The 20,224-nt window shown below is 41.5% G+C and overlaps 1 protein-coding gene across 2 annotated transcripts in view; it reads left to right on the forward strand.

Moving 5' to 3' along the window:
• Window positions 1–5,284: 5,284 nt before the first annotated feature.
• MBTPS1 (membrane bound transcription factor peptidase, site 1) overlaps window positions 5,285–20,224 on the forward strand; it is a 78,783-nt gene continuing 63,843 nt past the window's right edge. The window contains exons 1-3 of one of the 2 annotated variants that reach the window (XM_089692858.1): window positions 5,285–5,423; window positions 17,516–17,955; window positions 19,615–19,872. In XM_089692858.1, coding sequence (XP_089548984.1) covers window positions 17,793–17,955; window positions 19,615–19,872 — 421 coding nt within the window. In that variant the 5' untranslated portion in view covers window positions 5,285–5,423; window positions 17,516–17,792. The remainder of the gene's footprint in view (window positions 5,424–17,515; window positions 17,956–19,614; window positions 19,873–20,224) is intronic. The other variant, XM_089692860.1, reaches the window with a different exon arrangement.

The following is a 20,224-nucleotide window of genomic DNA, read 5'->3' on the forward strand; positions in this document are numbered from 1 at the left end:
AGATTTTCAGGGGTTGAAAAGTCGTCTTATACGCCGGAAAATACGGTATTTGTAAATACATTCCAAAAATGTAAAAATATTTTTCATATATTTTGTAATAATGCATTTCAACATACTATATATATATATATATATATATATTGCATTTCAAATATATGTCAATATATAGTGAGGAACAGAAGTATTTGAACAGCCTGCGATTTTGCAAGTTCTCCCACTTAGAAATCATGGAGGGGTCTGAAATTCACAGTGTAGGTGCTTCCCACTCTGAGAGAATTAAAAAAAAAAATTCAGGAAATCACATTGTATGATTTTTAAAGAATTTATTTGTCATGCACTGCAACACCTGGTAAAATCAGTGTTAATATTTGGTACAAAAGCCTTTGTTTGCAATTACAGAGGTCAAACATTTCCTGTAGTTCTTGACCAGGTTTGCACACACTGCAACAGGGATTTTGGCCCACTCCTCCACACAGATCTCCTCTAGATCTGTCAGGTTTCGGGGCTGTCGCTGAGCAACACGGTGTTTCAGCTCCCTCCAAAGATGTTCTATTGGATTTAGGTCTGGAGACTGGCTAGGCCACTCCAGAACCTTGATATGCTTCTTACGGAGCCACTTCTTGGTTATCCTGGCTGTGTGCTTCGGGTCGTTGTCATGTTGGAAGACCCAGCCACGACCCATCTTCAATGCTCTGACTGAGGGAAGGATGTTGATGCTCAAAATCTCACAATAAATGGCCCCATTCATCCTCTCCTTAATACAGTGCAGTCGTCCTGTCCCCTACGCAGAAATCACCCCCCAAAGCATGATGTTACCACCCCCATGCTTCACAGTAGGGATGTTGTTCTTGGGATGCAACTCATTCTTCTTTTTCCTCGAAACACGACGAGTGAAGTTTAGACCAAAAAGTTCTACTTTGGTCTCATCTGACCACATGACTTTCTCCCATGCCTCCTCTAGATCATCCAGATGGTCATTGGCAAACTTCAGACAGGCCTGGACATGTGATGACTTGAGCAGGGGAACCTTCCGTGCAATGCATGATTTGAAACCAGTGTTCTACTGACAGTGACCTTTGAAACTGTGGTCCCAGCTCTCTTCATGTCATTGACCAGCTCCTCCCTTGTAGTTCTGCGCTGATTCCTCACCTTTCTTATCATCAGTGATACCCCATGAGGTGAGATCTTGCATGGAGCATGCAAGTCTCCGAGAGAGACTGACAGTCGACTTTAGCCTCTTCCATTTTCTAACAATTGCTCCAACAGTTGATCTATTTTCACCAAGCTGCTTGGCAATTGCCCCGTAGCCCTTTCCAGCCTTGTGGAGGTCCACAATTTTGTCTCTGGTGTCTTTTGACAGCTCTTTTGTCTTGCCCATGGTGGCGTCTGACTGATTGTGGGGTGGACAGGTGTCTTTAAAGAGCTCAGACAGATGGGACTAAGTTAGATTAATGAGTGCAGTAGAGGTGGACTTTTTAAAGGCACAGTAACAGGTCTTTGAGAGCCAGACATCTTGCTGTTTCTTAGGTGTTCAAATACTTATGTTCAGCAGTGCAAGACAAATAAATTCTTTAAAAATCATAATTTGTGATTTCCTGAATTTTTTTTTAAAATTCTGTCTCTCAGAGTGGGAATCCAATAGAGTGGATAGAGTCAGGGAGCACTGCACTGTTGGAACTGTAGTCCAGAGGAGAGAGACTCTAATCAGAGCTTTTGAACTGCATTTCCCAGAGGGAGATTGCCAGGAGGAAGGTAAGAGCTGCAGTTTCTCAGGCTCTTGTGATTAGGGAGACCTGAGAGTGCACATCGTTGTCCAGTGTGCACCATCAGGCTGGGTTCACACTGATACGGTGCGGAATTTGCAGCGTTTTCTGTGCGAATTCTGCACCGCATCAGACTTGCACCCTGTTCATGCGAACCGATGCAGGTCTGTATGTTAAGTTAACAACACCCCAAAATCGGACCTCAAAACACGGTGCAATGTGCAGAATTGGATTGCATAGGTGTGAATACCCATGCGATCTGATTCTAGTGCAGCCAAAAAAGGGTCCTGAACCTTTTTGGTGCGGGTGCAGTGCGATTTGAGCCATACATAATGTACAGCTCCAATTGTACCGCACACAAATCGCATGTGACTTGCACAGGAATGCGGTGTGGTTCCTGTGCGAATCACATGCGATGTACCGCACCGCATTAGTTAAACCTAGCCTCATTCCTGCATATCGGCGGCCTGAGCGGGATCCAAAGAGCTGAGTTCAGGAGTGCCGACAGCCAGAGTCAACTGGGTGCAGAGCAGAGATGATGGCTGTGTGTGACTGGAGGGTGAGCTGCAATATCAATGGGATAGGTGAGATGTTGCTGTGGGGATTCACTAATCGCTGCTAGAGAGTCTGAGCCTTTTAGGAACTGACCATACAGCCATCTAGTAGCCTTATTGCTGCCTGCAGGCTTGACTGGGACTATTCTCATGTGCAACAATGGCATAATTCGGCCCCAACACTCTCCCTTATTGCAAACCAGAAGCATTGACCTGCCATTAGACCTGTACAGTTCGTTTCATTCTGAATCGAAATTCAGACAAATTATTTGTTATTTGGAGATTCGGATGTATCCGAATTACAATAGAAATGAAATTTGGCGGAAATTCGAATCAATTCAATTAAATTCAAATTCGAAAACCTGTTTGGATTCAAAAACAAATTTGAAAACCCATTCAAATTCGAAAACAAGAATAGAATAAAATAGGACAGAAAAGAAAGAAATAGAAAACAATAGAATAGAAAATAAAAAAAGGAATAGAACAGAATAGAGGAAAAAAGAACAGAATCAAAAATAAAAGAATAGAACAGAATACAGTAGTAAATAATAGCGTACAACAGAACAAAATAGAATAGAAATAAAGGAATAGAAAAGAATAGAAGCCATTAGAATACAATATAAAAGATTAGAATAGAAAATCAAAGAATAGAATAGAAAGGTATACAACGATTAGAATAGAAAATCAATTAGAATAGAACAGAAAAGATTACAATAGAAAATCAAAGATTAGAATAGAAAGGTATACAAACTATTAGAATAGAAAATCAATTAGAATAGAACAGAAAAGATTACAATAGAAAATCAAAGAATAGAATAGAGAGGAATACAAACGATTAGAATAGTAAATCAAAGAAAAGAATAGAATCAATTAGAATAGAACAGAAAAGATTAGAATAGAAAAACAAGTAATATAAAATAAGAGGGTAAAACAGAGCAAAATAGAACAGAAAATAAAGTTACAGAATAGAGTAGAAAAGAATAGAATAGAAAATTAAAGAAAATAATAGACAAAGAATAGAATAGTATAGTATAGAAAAACAGTAGAATAGAATAAAATTGAAAGAATATAACTGCTTTCCAAAATTTGAATTTTGAATAGAATGAATTTGAACAGAATACATTAGAATGGAATAGAAAATAATAGAATCAATTAGAATAGAACAGAAAAGATTAGAATAGAAAAACAAGTAATCTAAAATAAGAGAGTAAAACAGAGCAAAATAGAACAGAAAACAAAGGAAAAGAATAGAGTAGAAAAGAATAGAATAGACAAAGAATATAATAGTATAGTATAGAAAATCAATAGAATACATTAGAAAAGACTAAAATACTTTACAAAAAATTGTGAGCTGTGCTATGATGACGTGAGTAGTAATCAATAAAGGCACTGTGAAAATTTAGCTGAAATAAAAATTTACAGTATGGTCACGCAACTCTTTATATAGTCCGTATGCCATCAAAAACACATATGGATTGTGGATTATGGATTGTAACGTTAGAATTATTGCCGAATCCGTTATAATTGTTTTTAATCTGTTGGAATTATTTTCGAATCTGTTAAAATGATTTTCGAAGCCGTCCGAAATTTAGAATTCGGTCGAATTCAAATAAATGTAATTAATTCCGAAAAACGAATTTAACCCCTTTGCACCGGTGCCTCCCTGCCTTTAAAAGTTTCAGAAGCCGGGAGGCAGTCAGGGTTTTAGGGTCATGTGACCGCCGTGATTCGTCACAGCGGTCACATGATCGGAAAAGGTCCCGATCTCTAGGGGAGACCGGAACCTTTCCATGAGTCACGGACATATGTGCTAATGGCATGCAAATATGCGGCCACTCGGTGTCAAGGGCAAAACGCAGAGAGGTGTCATATTTGTGTGCGCTCGGCGTCTAGGGATTAACTAATCAAACAAAAGAAAATTAGTCAAATAACGAATCGAATTGAAATGGAAAAAAACCCACATTTTTTTCATTTTGCGCATGTCTACCTGACATCACTTCCAGTTTACTTGGAAACGTTCGCTGCCATTTGTAAAAATGTGAATGCCTTAACAATGCTTTGAAGTGTAGGGAAGGGATTTGGGGTCTCATAGATCCAAGATCCCTCGTACAAATACCTGTCATGTGTCTATTGCTGTCACAGGGGATGCTTACATTCCTTCTGACAGCAATAGCAGTCAAATTAAAGTGACAGTGTAACATGAAAAAAAAAAGAATAATTAAAAAAAAAAAATTAAAGTGACCCCACCCCCCCATGCTCGCGTGCAATGGCGAACGCACAAGTCATTCTTGCATGCACGCAAATAGCGATCGTCCTGCACATGTGAGGTATTGCCGCGATCGTAAGCAGTAATTCTAGCACTAGTCCTGCTCTGTAAATCTAAAGTTGATAAATAAAAGCTTTTAATGCATTGTCTATAAACAGTAAAATTTACACCGTTTGTCGCTGTTGTGTGGGCGTGCTCAATTTTATACCATGGCATGTTTGGTATCTATTTACTCGGCGTAACATCATTTTTTTATATCTTACAAAAAAAAGAGTTATGTATTGTGTTTTGTTCCAACAAAATTTTAAATAGTGTATTTTTTTTCCAAAAATTGCGTTTGAAATATCGCTGTGCAAATGCCATGTGACATAAAAAAAAATGCCAAAACCACCAATTTATTCCCTAGAGCCTCTGCTTTAAAAAATATATAGTGTTTGGGAGTTCTAAGACATTTTCTAGAAAGAAACTGATTTTAAATTTTAAATAGAGTGCCAAAAATGGCATTTAAAAAAAAAAAACAGTTACAGGATTTTTGTTTTAAAAAAACAAGTGTGGGCCGGCCAAGCACAGAATGAGGACAGGGATATATGATTGTAAACCGTGGCCTCCTCTAACAGGCACTACAGTGTGCTGCTTCTTTTCGCTCATGCAATAAAGTTTTCATTGTTGTGCAGAGAAAAAAAAAAGGTTCCTTCCAGACCGGCCTCTTCCGGTGAGGTCACTCCGAGACCGAGAGAGAACGGAAATTAGAAAACATGGAGGTGTAGGTGAGCGGTGGCTGGAGGAAGTGTGCGGGCCAGTCCCGGTGTTAGTGAGTGGTCCGGAGCTGTGTGGAGGGAGGTGAGTGCTGAGCCCGGTGCTCGGTCGGTGCCAGGCCTGACTATCAGCCTCCTCTGTCTCTGCCATGTCCTGAGAGCCGCATTGTTTACATTGGACGTCTGCAGTCCTGCGCCATGTGTGTCCTGTAGGGGCCCAGCCAATGCTTCATCCGCGGGGCAGTGTTATATTCCAGGGTCCCCCACACTGATTTGGCTCCCTGGAAATCATCCTCAGACCCCCCCACACCGGAAACCATTGTCTTTGCATCTTACTGTCCAGCTGCAGGCTGAGTGATGAGGGGATGGAGCCCCTGTCAGGTATTTATTGATGCCTCTGTCCCCTTTGGGGGGCATTTAATTTCTCTAAGGGAAGACTTAGCCAGGCATCTAGATCTACCACTCCTCCTGAAGTGTGATCCATGTTTGGATTGCTCTTCAGAAGCAATTGACAGACTGAGAAGCGGCCTCCTCGCCGCTTGTTTTAGAGCCCATTCACACTTGGGGGTCCAAAGTCACATGACAAGTTGCACCCCATGTTTCTTAATGAGTACCATTCATATTTGTGTCAATTCAAAGTAGTTCCTGCACTATGGTCCAACTTGTATGCAACTTGAGGGCCATAGACTTCAGTGTAAACCCTCCAAAGTCGCATGAAAGTTGCACCTGAATGATATACATGCGACTTTGAAGAGCACAAACAATCATCCTTGGTCAAAGCCAAAGTCGCACTCATCCCGAGTTACATCAACGTCTCATCAAGTCGCACTGTAAAGTTGCAATGAAAATTATACGATTTTGAACTGCGGGAAGTTACTGTTTTTTTTTCCTTCTGGGTTCCTTCATTGTTTTCTATGGTCTCGTTATTCAATTGTATTTGGTTAGGCCTTGCATGTCCTGTAATGTCTCACCTCCCCCCCCTCCCCCCTGCTCCTCCTCCTCCTGGGTTGTTTTAACATTTAGTTAGTTCTATGTTAGACCTGTTGGGCCTACGGCCCTGCCTCTGCGAGGGCAACCTTTGTTTATATTTCTTGTTGTTTGGTACATAGTCTGGCTGAAAAAAGACAAAAGTCCATCCAGTTCAACCATTAAAAAAAAAAAAAAAAGTTATAATCCTATACCCACAGTTGATCCAGAAGAAGGCAAAAAACCCAGCAAAGCATGATCCAATTTGCTCCTGCAGGGAAAAAAAATTCCTTCCTGATCCCCCGAGAGGCAATCGGATATTCCCTGGATCAACTTTACCTATACATGTTAGTATCCAGTTATATTCTGTGTATCCAAGAAATAATCCAGGACTTTTTTTTAAAGCAATCCACTGATCTGGCCAGAACAACTCTTGAGGGAGTCTATTCCACATTCTCACAGCTCTCACTGTGAAGAAACCTTTCCGTGTTTGGAGATTACATTTCTTTTCCTCCAGACGCAAAGAGTGCCCCCTTGTCCTCTGTGATGACCTCAGGGTGAATAGCTGTACACCGAGTTCACTATATGAACCACTGATGTATTTATACATGTTGATCATATCCCCCCTTATGTATTATACATGGTGATCATATCCCCCCTTATGTATTATACATGGTGATCATATCTCCCCTTATGTATTATACATGGTGATCGTATCCCCCCTTATGTATTATACATGGTGATCGTATCCCCCCTTATGTATTATACATGGTGATCGTATCCCCCCTTATGTATTATACATGGTGATCGTATCCCCCCTTATGTATTATACATGGAGATCGTATCCCCCCTTATGTATTATACATGGAGATCATATCCCCCCCTTATGTATTATACATGGAGATCATATCCCCCCCTTATGTATTATACATGGAGATCATATCCCCCCCTTATGTATTATACATGGTGATCATATCCCCCCCTTATGTATTATACATGGTGATCATATCCCCCCCTTATGTATTATACATGGTGATCATATCCCCCCCTTATGTATTATACATGGTGATCATATCCCCCCTTATGTATTATACATGGTGATCATATCCCCCTTATGTATTATACATGGAGATCATATCCCCCCTTATGTATTATACATGGAGATCATATCCCCCCTTATGTATTATACATGGAGATCATATCCCCCTTATGTATTATACATGGTGATCATATCCCCCTTATGTATTTATACATGGAGATCATATCCCCCCTTATGTATTTATACATGGAGATCATATCCCCCCTTATGTATTATACATGGAGATCATATCCCCCCTTATGTATTATACATGGAGATCATATCCCCCCTTATGTATTATACATGGAGATCATATCCCCCTTATGTATTATACATGGAGATCATATCCCCCCCTTATGTATTATACATGGAGATCATATCCCCCCCTTATGTATTATACATGGAGATCATATCCCCCCCTTATGTATTGTACATGGAGATCATATCCCCCTTATGTATTATTCATGGTGATCATATCCCCCCCTTATGTATTATTCATGGTGATCATATCCCCCCCTTATGTATTATACATGGAGATCATATCCCCCCTTATGTATTATACATGGAGATCATATCCCCCCTTATATATTATACATGTTGATCATATCCCCCCTTAATCTTCTCTTCTCAAGAGAGAATAAATTCAGTTCCTCTAATCTTTCCTCATAGCTGAGCTCCTCCATGCCTCTTATCAGTTTAGTTGCCCTTCTCTGTACTTTCTCCAGTTCCCCAGTGTTCTTTTTGTGAATTGGTGCCCAAATCTGAACTGAATTGTGTTCTCAACAGAATCAATAAAACAGATAAAAAAAAAAATACAGTCACACGATTTTGAAGTTGCACAAGTGTGAATGAAGCCTTAAAGTCCGTATTCTTTATAGCCACAGGTAGGCTTACAAATCAGGCTTACCTGTAGGTGTAATGAATATTGTAATCTGTGCACATTAGGTCCTCATGCACACTGGACGTTCTTACAGCGGCTGTTTTTTGCTTTTGACGGTTTTTGACGGGTTTTCTTTTTTACAGTTCATGAACCCCCCAGCATGTTATCCTATGTGTCCATGCACACACAGACTAATCAACTTTTTTTTGGCTGGAAAAGAAACCCAAGACTAGTGGGTCTCTAGAAGAGTTTTTTAACTGGCAAAATGCAGCAAAACACGGTACATCGTGGTAAAACGCTACAAATCAGCGTTTTTGGACTTTTTTGACCAAGAAAAATGCGGGAAAACGCTGCTAATGCAAAAACACTAAAAAAATCTGGAAAACTCTGACGTTTTTAACGTGACTTTGCACAGCTATAACATTACCAGCATTCCCAAAACACCCAGTGTTCATGGAGCCTTAGGCTCAGTTAATGCAGCTGCGACTTGGGATCCAACTTATGAGACCCCCAAGTCACATGACATGTGAAATCCCATGTAAGGCTAGGTTCACACCTGTGCAGGTTGCGTTTGAGGTGTTTCTGCATTGCTGTTGCGTTTTTGCCGCATTTTTGATGCATTTTGCAAATTTTTTTTGTTTTTTGTTTTTTTGTTTCTTGTTGCTAGGCAGATTTAAAGCACATCAAAAACTTAGTAAAAACACATAAAAAATGCAATACATGCTTTTCGACAGCGTTTCCATCGAAGAAGTCTATAGAACCAAAAACGCAACTTATTGCGTTCAAAAAAGTCCCTGACGCTTTCCAAAAAATGCATTGGGTGAAAACGCACAGGTGTGAACATGACCCATAGATAATCATGTTAAATGGACTGTACTGAGTTTCTGCAAAACGCTGCAGAAAATGTTTAGGTGTGAATCTGGGGTTAGTCAATGAGAGCCGTTGCATAAAAATTGCACCTGAATGATATACGTGCGACTTGTGTGTGACTTTGTACAGCACAATCCTTCTTGGTCAAAGCCAGAGTAGTGTGAACCAAGAATTAGACTCCATTCACATTTGTGCAACTTTTTTTATTGCGACTTTACAGTGCAACTTTTGCTTTGACCAAGGATGATTGTGCTGTACAAAGGCGCACACAAGTCGCATGTATATCATTCAGGTGCGATTTTTATTTTTTGCGACTTTGGAGGGTTTACATTGAAGTCTGTCGCAATCAAATCGTATGAAAGTCTGATCAAAGTAGTGCAGGAATTACTTTCAAGTTGCAGCAACTTGAAAGTAATTCCTGCACTACTTTGATCAGACTTTCATACGATTTGATTGCGACAGACTTCAATGTAAACCCTCCAAAGTCGCAAAAAATAAAAATCGCACCTGAATGATATACATGCGACTTGTGTGCGCCTTTGTACAGCACAATCATCCTTGGTCAAAGCAAAAGTTGCACTGTAAAGTCGCAATAAAAAAAGTTGTACAAATGTGAATGGAGTCTAAGTCTTGGTTCACACTACTTTGGCTTTGACCAAGAATGATTGTGCTGTACAAAGTCACACACAAGTCGCACGTATATCATTCAGGTGCAGTTTTTATGCAACGGCTCTCATTGACTAACCCCAGATTCACACCTAAACATTTTCTGCAGCGTTTTGCAGAAACTCAGTACAGTCCATTTAACATGATTTCCTATGGGTCATGTTCACACCTGTGCGTTTTCACCCTATGCATTTTTTGGAAAGGATCAGGGACTTTTTTTTAACACAAGTTGCGTTTTTGGTTCTATAGACTTCTTCGATGGAAACGCACATGTGAATGGTACTCATTGGGAAACATGGGGTGCGACTTGTCATGCGACCTTGGACCCCAAAGTCACATGGCAAGTTGCATAATTGTGAATGAGCTCGTAGAGGATATCCACATTGGCAATAGCCGCTTTGTGTTCAGGGAAAACAGTATGCCGTTGAATGGAGAATATTGTGTCGGGGCTTTCAGGCCGGAGCCTTCCAACCCAAGATCTAGAAGCCAGCCACTTGAAGATGTCAGCAGCCAGGTGGGTAGCAGAGGGACTCTGCATCGCTGGAACTGGGGCGAGCATTGTTCTGCTTTAAAAGCAGTAAAAATGCATCCCAACAGTGCATTTTTACTGCCCCACCCCCCTCCCCATCACTGTATCTAAATAAGACCTTATGGTTCATGCACACGGAGATTTTATAGACATTCTATATTCCTGGTGGAATTTGTCAGTGTTCTCCCCGGACCCTGAGGACAGAATGCAGACGCACATTCAAACAAATTGCTGTACATGGCCTTATCCTTGTAAATGGCAGTGATTCTTTGCACCAGCATATACACATGCATGTCTGTAGAAGGTATTTCTCGAATGTAAAACTTCCACATGTCAGATGTGAACTCCCATCTTTTGTTTCACTTTATAAATATAGTTCCTGAATGAACTGCCACTAACGTGAGGCTGCTGGATGTGCTGTATAAACTGTATGTAGTTGAGGCTCCATATCGTATACAGCACTGTGTTCCAGAAGAGCCGAGACCTTCCTCTCTCAGAGGAGACGAGAGGCAACTGAAGATCCGCTTCATTTATCATATTGATCTGTTTTGTTACAATTGCGTTTTCCATCCAGACAGATTGTGATAAAGTCCATCGGTTTTGCTCAGAATTGATTGGCGATGCAGTATGTGTCTTGTCAATGCTTCATATTCAGTCCCTTCTGTCAAGAATCATTCGATCAGATTGTTACATGTTTGGCCACCATAAGAGGGGATTGTTGGAAAGATATCCTACTTCTTATTGAGTCTATAGGACAGGAAATAAAAGGAAATCTCTCTGAGACACAGATGGTATATAAAGACAGCAGTGTAACCCTCTTATTCTGTCCAAATTGAAAAGGTTTAGCTTTAGATATAATTTATTTGGTGCTGAGTGCGCTTCTTTAAAGAGACCCTGTCACAGTGCCCATGCATGTTAGTCTTTCACTGTTACATTGAAATAGTCAGAGCTCCCTGTATATATTTTTTTTTTTTCTTTTTAGTTTTGGGCTGCTGCTGTTTACAATCACCTCTGACACTTCCAGGAGCACTGAAGGTTTGGAGCCTGAGGCCACTGCTCTCCTTCCCTGGCTCTGATGACATTCAAACTCCAGGCAGCTGCCAGGGAAACCTTGCAGGTTCTGAAAGGATTGTCTTACATTCACATGAGGCTTTGTCAGTCACTTCTAAGAGTATTGGTGTCTTCAGGGCCCAGGATGGGGGGCAGCGGCATCAGGCTGGAACATAGCGCACTAGCCAGACATATCTCTTCTTTTAGGTTTAGATGGAGCTGTGGATTAGTATCTCTGCCAGGTTTTTGATGCCTTTGTCCTCACTGGAGTGAATCCACATCACTTTTTGTCCTATGGAAACTGTTTTTATTAAAAGACAAGTGGGTCTTCTATATGTATATTAAGGAACATGTAAGATAAATGCTGTGTGTCCTGAATATGTAGCACAGGTATATTTGAGGTGCTTTTTCTACAGACAGTGTTGTCACCAGGTAAAAAAATGAGAGGGACTGTCTATAACAGTGACACAGCAGCCATAATATCACATTCTTTAGTAGAGGGGAGAGACACCATCACTTTGCCCATTCAAAGTAAAGTAACAGTGTGTTTGCAAAGGGCACTTTAACCCACTGACACTCGCCTTACCAGCGCTCCTTCCTCTGTCTCAGCAGGCGACCATTCTGCCTATTTCATAGTGCACTTTGAATGTACACTTATCCTTTAAAGTGATATTAAAGCTTTTTTTATTTTGTTTTTTAATTAAAATAATAAGTAAGTCTTACTTACCGGCTCTCTGCAGTGTTTTTGCACAGAGCAGCCCCAATCCTCTTCTCAGGCGCTCCTGGCCTCTCCCTCCTGCCAAGTGCACCCACAGCAAGCCGCTTGCAGTGCGGGCACTCAAGCAGGCTTGCTCCCGAGCCACTGCTCTGCATGTCCATTCTTGCACAGAGCATGACTTGGCCCCGCCCCCACTCTCTCCTTATTGGCTCACTAGTAGTGATTGATAGTAGCAGGAGCTGCTTCCTATGGGGCACTCATGCTGGCTTTCTCCCAAGCCTTGCTGCCTACATCTATAGACACAGACAGTGGGGCACTGCCCCCTCATCGCCAATGGCTCCCTCTGCTGTAAATCTGCCCTGTGAGGAGGGACAGAGCCACTGCTCTCATGCACATAGCTGGGTTAGGCAAGTATAAGGGGGGGGGAGGTTCCCAGGTACTGAAAGTAAATAATCTTAAGGCTTTGCAACCACTTTAAATGTGTATTACACTAATCCCCAATCTGTGGATCAGATTAGGGCCCATCATTAGGTGCATCAAAATAGCCCACTTATTTTGAATAGACTGGCATACATCCTGATGCGTGAATAAATGCACCTGCAGCCATGTAATGCACCACACCACATGCTGTGTTTTTTGTATTCTGTATTGCAGAGATGTTGGCAGCTGACATTGCACTCCAGTCCACATAGTACCTTGTGTTTTGGTAATGCCCTGTAAAACCAGCTTTACTGCATTATATAGCTAAAAAGCCAGGCTAAGAGTCCTTTTATATGGACCTCCGATCAGATCAACCTGGCGGATTTTCAGGCGATTCTGAAGGAAAGCTACATGTTAGTCTATGGGCAGGCTGATGTACTATCCAGGTTGGAACCGAAAAGATTTGCATCCTTTTTAAATTTTTTTGGGATCTAATCATGATGGATTGGTGGTAAATGAATGTACAGATGTATATCCGTTTACATTTGCCTGCCCATAGATCTAACATGGGTTAGTTAAGGTTCAGCACAAAAAAATGAATGGACATACATCTCAGAAGTGCCATCTGTACCATTTGGCTCAGATTTGGGAGGGACCTGTTCGCAGATCTTCTGCTGATCAGAATGGATGCCATTTTTGTGAAAGAGTCCTGAAGGCTAATGTACATGGGTCTTTGAGCAGTTTGTGCCTCTGCTCCACATATACTACATTGCCAACAGTATTGGGACACCCCCCAAATCATTGGATTCAGGTGTTCCAATCACCTCCAAGGCCACAGGTGTATAAAATCAAGCACCTAGGCATGCAGACTGCTTCTACAAACATTTGTGAAAGAATGAGTCGCTCTCAGGAGCTCAGTGAATTGAAGTGTGGTCCCGTGATAGGTTGCCACCTGTGCAGTAAGTCCATCCATGAAATTTCTTTGCTACTAAATATTCCACGGTCAGATGTTAGTGGTATTATAACAAAGTGGAAGCAACTGGGAACAGCATCTCAGCCATGAAGTGGAAGGCCACGTAAAATGACAGAGTGAGGTCAGCGCATGCTGAAGCACACAGTGCGCAGAAGTTGCCAACTGCCTGCAGAGTCCATAGCTAAAGACCTCCAAACTTCATGTGTTCTTCAGATTAGCACAACAGTGTGTAGAGAGCTTCATGGAATGGGTTTCCATGGCCGAGCAGCTGCATCTAAGGCTTACATCACCAAGTGCAATGCAAAGCGTCGGATGCAGTGGTGTAAAGCACGCCGCCACTGGACTCTAGAGCAGTGAAGATGTGTTCTCTGCAGTGACGAATCACGCTTCTCTTTCCGGCAATCCGATGGACATGTCTCGGTTTGGCAGTTGCCAGGAGAATGTTACTTGCCTGACTGCATTGTGCCAAGTATAACGTTTGGTGGAGGGGGGATTATCGTGTGGAGTTGATTTTCAGGGTTTGGGCTTGGTCCCTTCGTTCCAGTGAAGGGAACTCTTAAGGCGTCAGCATACCAAGACATTTTGGACAATTTCATGCTCCCAACTTTGTGGGAACAGTTTGGGGATGGCCTCTTCCTATTCCAACATGACTGCACACCAGTGCACAAAGTAAGGTCCATAAAGACATGGATGAGCGAGTTTGGGGTGGAGGAACTTGACTGGCCCCCACAGAGTCCTGACCTCAACCTGATAGAACACCTTTTGGATGAATTAGAGTGGAGACTGTGAGCCAGGCCTTCTCGTCCGACATCAGTGCCTGACCTCATAAATGCACTTCTGGAAGAATGGTCAAACATTCCCATAGACACTCCTAAACCTTGTGGACAACCTCCTTAGAAGAGTTGAAGCTGTTATAGCTGCAAGGGGTGGGCCAACTCAGTATTGAACCCTACGGACTAAGACTGGGATGCCATTAAAGTTCATGTGCGTGTAAAGGCAGGCGTCCCAATGCTTTTGGTAATATAGTGTTTTTAAATATAAATGTATGACAGCTGCATCCTAAACACTCATGTGCAGCACTGGTGGATGGAATGGTGGCCATACATGGGCTGATTATTGTAGACTGGACGACCTGCATGGTTTTTGCTTTTTTGGTTAATTTTGTAGATAATCAAAAAGGCTGGAAAATTGGTTTGTTGATATTCATATTGGGATTTTTTTTTCTACTGTCTGAAAAATGCAGGGGCTGGTAATGTGTGCTGAATCACTAAATTGTACATAAAGACTTTAAAATATAACTAGAGGAAATAAGTTTTTTAGTTTTGGGTACAGTGGAGATGGATTAGAACCCCGTCAGGTTTTTATTGCTCTGAGTTCTCCCCCCCCCCCCCCCCAGCAATGGATTCACTTAATAATTTGCAAGGATTTCCTATTGCTGCCTGTTTTGGCTAAGGGACAGGAATAGTTTTTCCTGTAGCTTCATATAAGCTGTACTGCCGGTTTTCTGAATGGAAAGCAATCTAAGAATGGAGAGGGCGGATGATTGACTGCTCAGCCCCCTCCATTCACAGATCAAGTTCCATTCATAAAAGCTGTAGTACAGTATCTGTGAATGGCAGAGCTGGGTGGAAAGGGTGGGCATAGTTGGGCTTTCTTGATGAGAGCTTGTGACAGCTCATTAGTTGTATTAACACCCTCCACCCCGGAAGATTGCAGGTGTGTGGGAAAGATAGAAGATTTCACCTTACAGAGGAGGAATTGGCACAAAGGGCACATTTCACTCACTAAGGTCTGTCCCTTGTGCTGATTTTTCTGTTTCTGATTTTGGCTGCTCTTAGGCTTCAGATGCTTGCCGCGTTGTCCATGTTCCAGGGATTTTCAGTGTCTGGTCTTCCCCATCACCCCACAGCCTTTCTTAGAAAAAAAAAAAAAACAAAACCTTGGTGCCATTGTGCACTGCTGCCTCATTCATTCTAGTGGGTGAGCTGTATTCCCGCCATCCTGCACAAGTGCACATCAGTTTGGTACATTGATTGAAGATCCAGTTCAATCGCCCATTCATGTAAAAAATAAATTCCTTGTGTTTGTTTTCATTGAATATGTGATGCGACTGCATGTCTGTTCCTCTCAATAAAAAGTTTGCTTGAAAAAAAATAAATTCCTGTTTATTTTATGATTGATTAATGCAAATGATTGGTTACTCAAAGTTCTCACATGCAGCAGAAGCTGAATGTTGCAGTTTTACTGTGGGCAGTTTGTGCTAGTACACTGGTTGTACATTAATTTGGCTGCTTGTAGCCCAACTAGGGAGCAGGAAACAGTGACAACGCTGCAGCTGAATTGAGCCTGCGTTGTCACCCTAGGAAAGGAAGTGCCCTTGGATATACCGTAATGGTAGGACCAGCTGAAATGATTTTAAGGACAATTTTGGGCTGGCCTTCGGGGGCTGGGACATAAATTAACTGCAACAAAGGTTTATATGCACTTTAAGAAATCATTGTGTGTCCTTGTGACTCATTCAGTGATTAGCCCATCAATTAGTCAGTAGTTTTATGGCCGGCTAATTGCCAATTATGAACTTTGTATTTTTGACCAAGGATCAGAACACGTGGATCGATATGTCTTGTGGGGTTTTTTTGTGAGAAGCAATACAACATTCTATGGACTGAATACAGGTCAGAGAACTGCTTTTGCTTAACTGACACAGCACTGCACTGTGTGATCGTTTGGTGAACGTTCCGTGGGATTGCATTTAACAGGTTCTTTGGAAGCTGAGCCTAACTGCAGATATACAAACCTTGCGTGTAGCAAACCTGGCTTTGGAACTTCCATTTTGTATTTGTTTTTTTTATATATGGCATGTTGGTTGAATATTTGCATACTCTTGTATTTTTTGCACAGTGGTTAAGTGTCTTTAACCTCCCTGGCGGTATGATTCTTTCCGATTTTTTTTTTTTTTTTTTTTTTTTTTTTTTGTGCTGAAAGTGGTACCATTTTTTTTGCATGGAAATATGTAGTTTTTTATTGTAGGCTGTAATTTTTAGGAATAACTCACTGAAATTTGTCCGAACAAGAGTCTAGTAAACATCCCGGGTATGATAAAACTTGAAACACGAAATCATAAATTATAATTTAATAAATAATCATAAAAAATAATATAATAAATTTGATTCAATAATCTAATCAAACCAAACACACTGAAATTTGAAATACAGAGGCAAATTCGCACATCGCTGAGCAAAGTTGCAAAATCGTTTTCAGTGTCTGACGAATTTCCCCACAAATCATTATCACTCAATTCTGTAAGTGGTTCTGATTTACTGTCGCTGTTCTAAAACCGCTTTTGACGTAAAGGGACGCTTTTTGGACGCCATGGACTTTTCTAAGTTTCCAGGCAGAAAGAACATTCAAAATGCAGGCAGGGCACAGGACAAAGCAGTAGGGACAAAATATGTGTGAAATGCATTGAAACAGCAATGACGGCAAAAATGAAATTTCTTAAAAATTTCAAATTTCCCACCGGTTCCGGCGCCCGTACGTCCCGACGTCACAGGGACCGGAACACGGAAGCAGGATGCCGGCATCGGCCGGAGGAGATGGCCGGAGACGCTGCAGGGGACACATTGCGGGAGCGAAGGACAAGGCAAGTGCTGCAGGGACCCCCTGAGCAACGCCGCATGGTAAGCCCGAGTGTAGCTCAGGGTTACCGCTCTTTGTATTGAAATTTTACCCCGAGCTACACTCGGGAACACCGCTAAGGAGGTTAAATACAAAGTTTAGCTGAAATAAAGCTAAAAGGAAATGGCAATCATGTCCAATCTGGTGGAATAGCTGCATTAACAATAATTGTTTGAACATTCGGTCCACTTTTTACTCTTTTCAGCTCTATTTACTTTCATTTTTACTACCTTTTGGCAGAATCTTTTCACAAAATCACTGAAAAAAGATTTGCATATGTCCATTTGTTTGTCATCTCTTAGTCAGTTCTATATGCCTCATACTAATGTAACTATTTCTTTTATTTTAGACTCTTCTATCAACACATTCAGAACACTTCTTTTGTTTATATCTCCGTTATGGATCGTGGATTTTGTTTGCCCCACTCTGACTGAACGAGGAATCTTTGCCGCCATGGAGAAGAAACGCAGAAAGAAATGAAAGCCGCACACCCAGGCTAAAGGCCTCTATCATGCGAACTTTATTGAGCCTCTAGGTCTAATTTTGGTTGCCCGGCTGGACATTGTTGAGCAAAGACACATCTCTAGGTGCTGTGACTTCGTCATATTAATTTCAAACCATATTTTATGAACATGAGGTTTGCAGGTTTTTGGCTGCAGCTGGTAGTGATCTTACTGTGTCTGAAGAAGCACCAAGGCTCCCAGCCGGGAAACTCCTCCCATGAATCCTGTCATGACTGCTCCCATCTTACCCTTAGTGTGGAGTTCTCCTCGACGGTTGTTAAACATGGTGAGTTTTATGAGCCTGTATTTAAAGATTATAGGGAAACCTCAGAACTGCTCATTTTGAAAGAGGTCGTATTTGTTACAAAACTTGATAGATTTTTTTTTTTTTTTTTTACGCTCCTTGCAGTACATTTCTAGTGATACTACTTGAACGGCATAAAGTACAGGTTCTAAATACTATGAAATAATCCTGGTAGCAGAGCTGAAAAAAAAGTGATATTTTTTAAAATAATAAACATACCATACTTACCTGCTCTGTGTAAACATTTTTCACAGAGCAGCCCCAATCCTTCTCTTCTCAGGTCCCCAGTCGGCACTCCTGGCCCCTCCCTCCTGCCGAGTGCCCCCATAACAAGCGGCTTGTTATGGAGGCACACAAGCAGGCTTACTCCTGAGCCACTGCTCTGCATGTCCATTCACAGACAGAATGCAATTCAGGCCTGCCCCATGCTCCTGATTGGCTCACTAGCTGTGATTGACAGTAGCGGGAGCCACTGGGCAATAAGGAGGGACGGACCCGGGAGAGCCGCTGCTATTGTGCACATTGCTGGATTGAGATTGAGCTCAGGTAAGTATTTGGGGGGGGGGGGGGGGGCTGCTGCACACCTTGAGCCTTTACAACCATTTGATGTCAAAAGGTACAGTTGCTCTATATTTTGATATGTCAAAAATGTATTCATACAGACCTGTAAAATTTTTGATGGGTCCACTTAAACGAAACCTGTGCTGGGACAAATATGGATCCTGCCACTGCTGAACTTATGAAAATGCTAGTTGCTTTGCTGTCCTTTGAATCCATTCATTTGTATCAATGACAGAACAGGTATGAAGATCAAGCCTTCTGATGTCACTACCTGCATTGATTGTTCGAGGTGACATTGACTCCAGTGACGGACAGCATTTTTAGGATATCAAGCCTAAATCATTTCTGCAAGTTTCCTTTAACAGTGATTTTGTGATTTGGTTTCCAGGCTGGAAATGGACTAGCTTCAGTTTGATTCCACAGTTTAGAAATAAATCTCTTCAGAACACCTATAATGGCACATTTAAAAATAGAAGTATGGCAGCTTTGTGCAGAAATGTATATGAAGATGCAGGCTTTCTTGTCTTCATTTTGCGTCATACTCTGTTAACCATTGACCCCGAAAAGGTATTTATATACAGTATAAGGTGTAATAACAACTGGCTGGCTATATTGCTTGTTCTGATTCAATGACTCACTAAGTAGTTAGGTCATTATGAGATCGGTATAATCACATATTTGCATATTTCTGTACCGGCAGGTTCACAACAAATTTTATTTATTTTTTCATTTGGATAACTCCTTGCCTGCAGAAATGTCCCTAATGTACCACACATCATGTCAGGTAATTTTTACAAAGTTCGTCCTACCTGAGGGTGGCACTGCGTACACTTCTTTTGGTTCTTTTTTTTTTTTTAAATCTGGTAACAGTGGATGATTGCTGCATCCCTTAGGATGGGCTGTAGGTGGGGACGATGGTTGCTCCTTGCAGAAATTCCAAGCACAGGAGTTTAGCAGGCCAAGATCAGGGGCTGAAAAAGTAAACGTTGTGGTGTGTTGGGTCTAGGTTTGTAATTGTTTATCTGTAGCAAAAAATTTGCTACAGTATGTCTTTGACAACCTTCTTTTTATTTTTTCTAGAATATATCGTAGCTTTCAATGGTTATTTCACAGCAAATGCGCGAAGCACGTTTATCACGAGTGCATTGAGAAGCAGAGGTATAGAGGACTGGAGAATTGTACCACGAAACAACCCAGCCAGCGATTATCCAAGTGACTTTGAATTGATTGAGATCCGTACAGGTCACAAGGATGGAGTGCTGACATTAGAAGACCATCCCAACATCAAGCGCGTCACGCCTCAGAAACGCGTCTTCCGCTCGCTCAAGGTTGCTGAAAGTAAGCTTTGTAATATTTTAAGCCGTATTTTGGCTTCACAATGCATGCATTATATCTGACAAGTACAATATGAGAAACCCACATTGTTTAAAACGGAATTTGTTGTAACATTTCTGAGGCATCTATATTTATTAGGGCTTTCCAAACCCAGCTACAGTTTTGAGTACATGCCTTTTTGTGTCCTGATCTTGATTTCAGGGGTTACAGACCTCCACTTTTTACAACTTTGTGATTGCCTTTCTCAACTCCTCATTGACTGTTAGTGTTACTAAACCCAGGACCCTGCATTCACTATATCTGATCTCCCACAGTACACAGAACATGGAAAACAACTATTTTAGTAAATATAACC

This window comes from Staurois parvus, unplaced genomic scaffold, assembly GCF_062004578.1.
Source record: "Staurois parvus isolate SC_StPar_1 unplaced genomic scaffold, SC_StPar_1.0 ptg000607l, whole genome shotgun sequence".
Lineage (NCBI taxonomy): Eukaryota > Metazoa > Chordata > Amphibia > Anura > Ranidae > Staurois > Staurois parvus.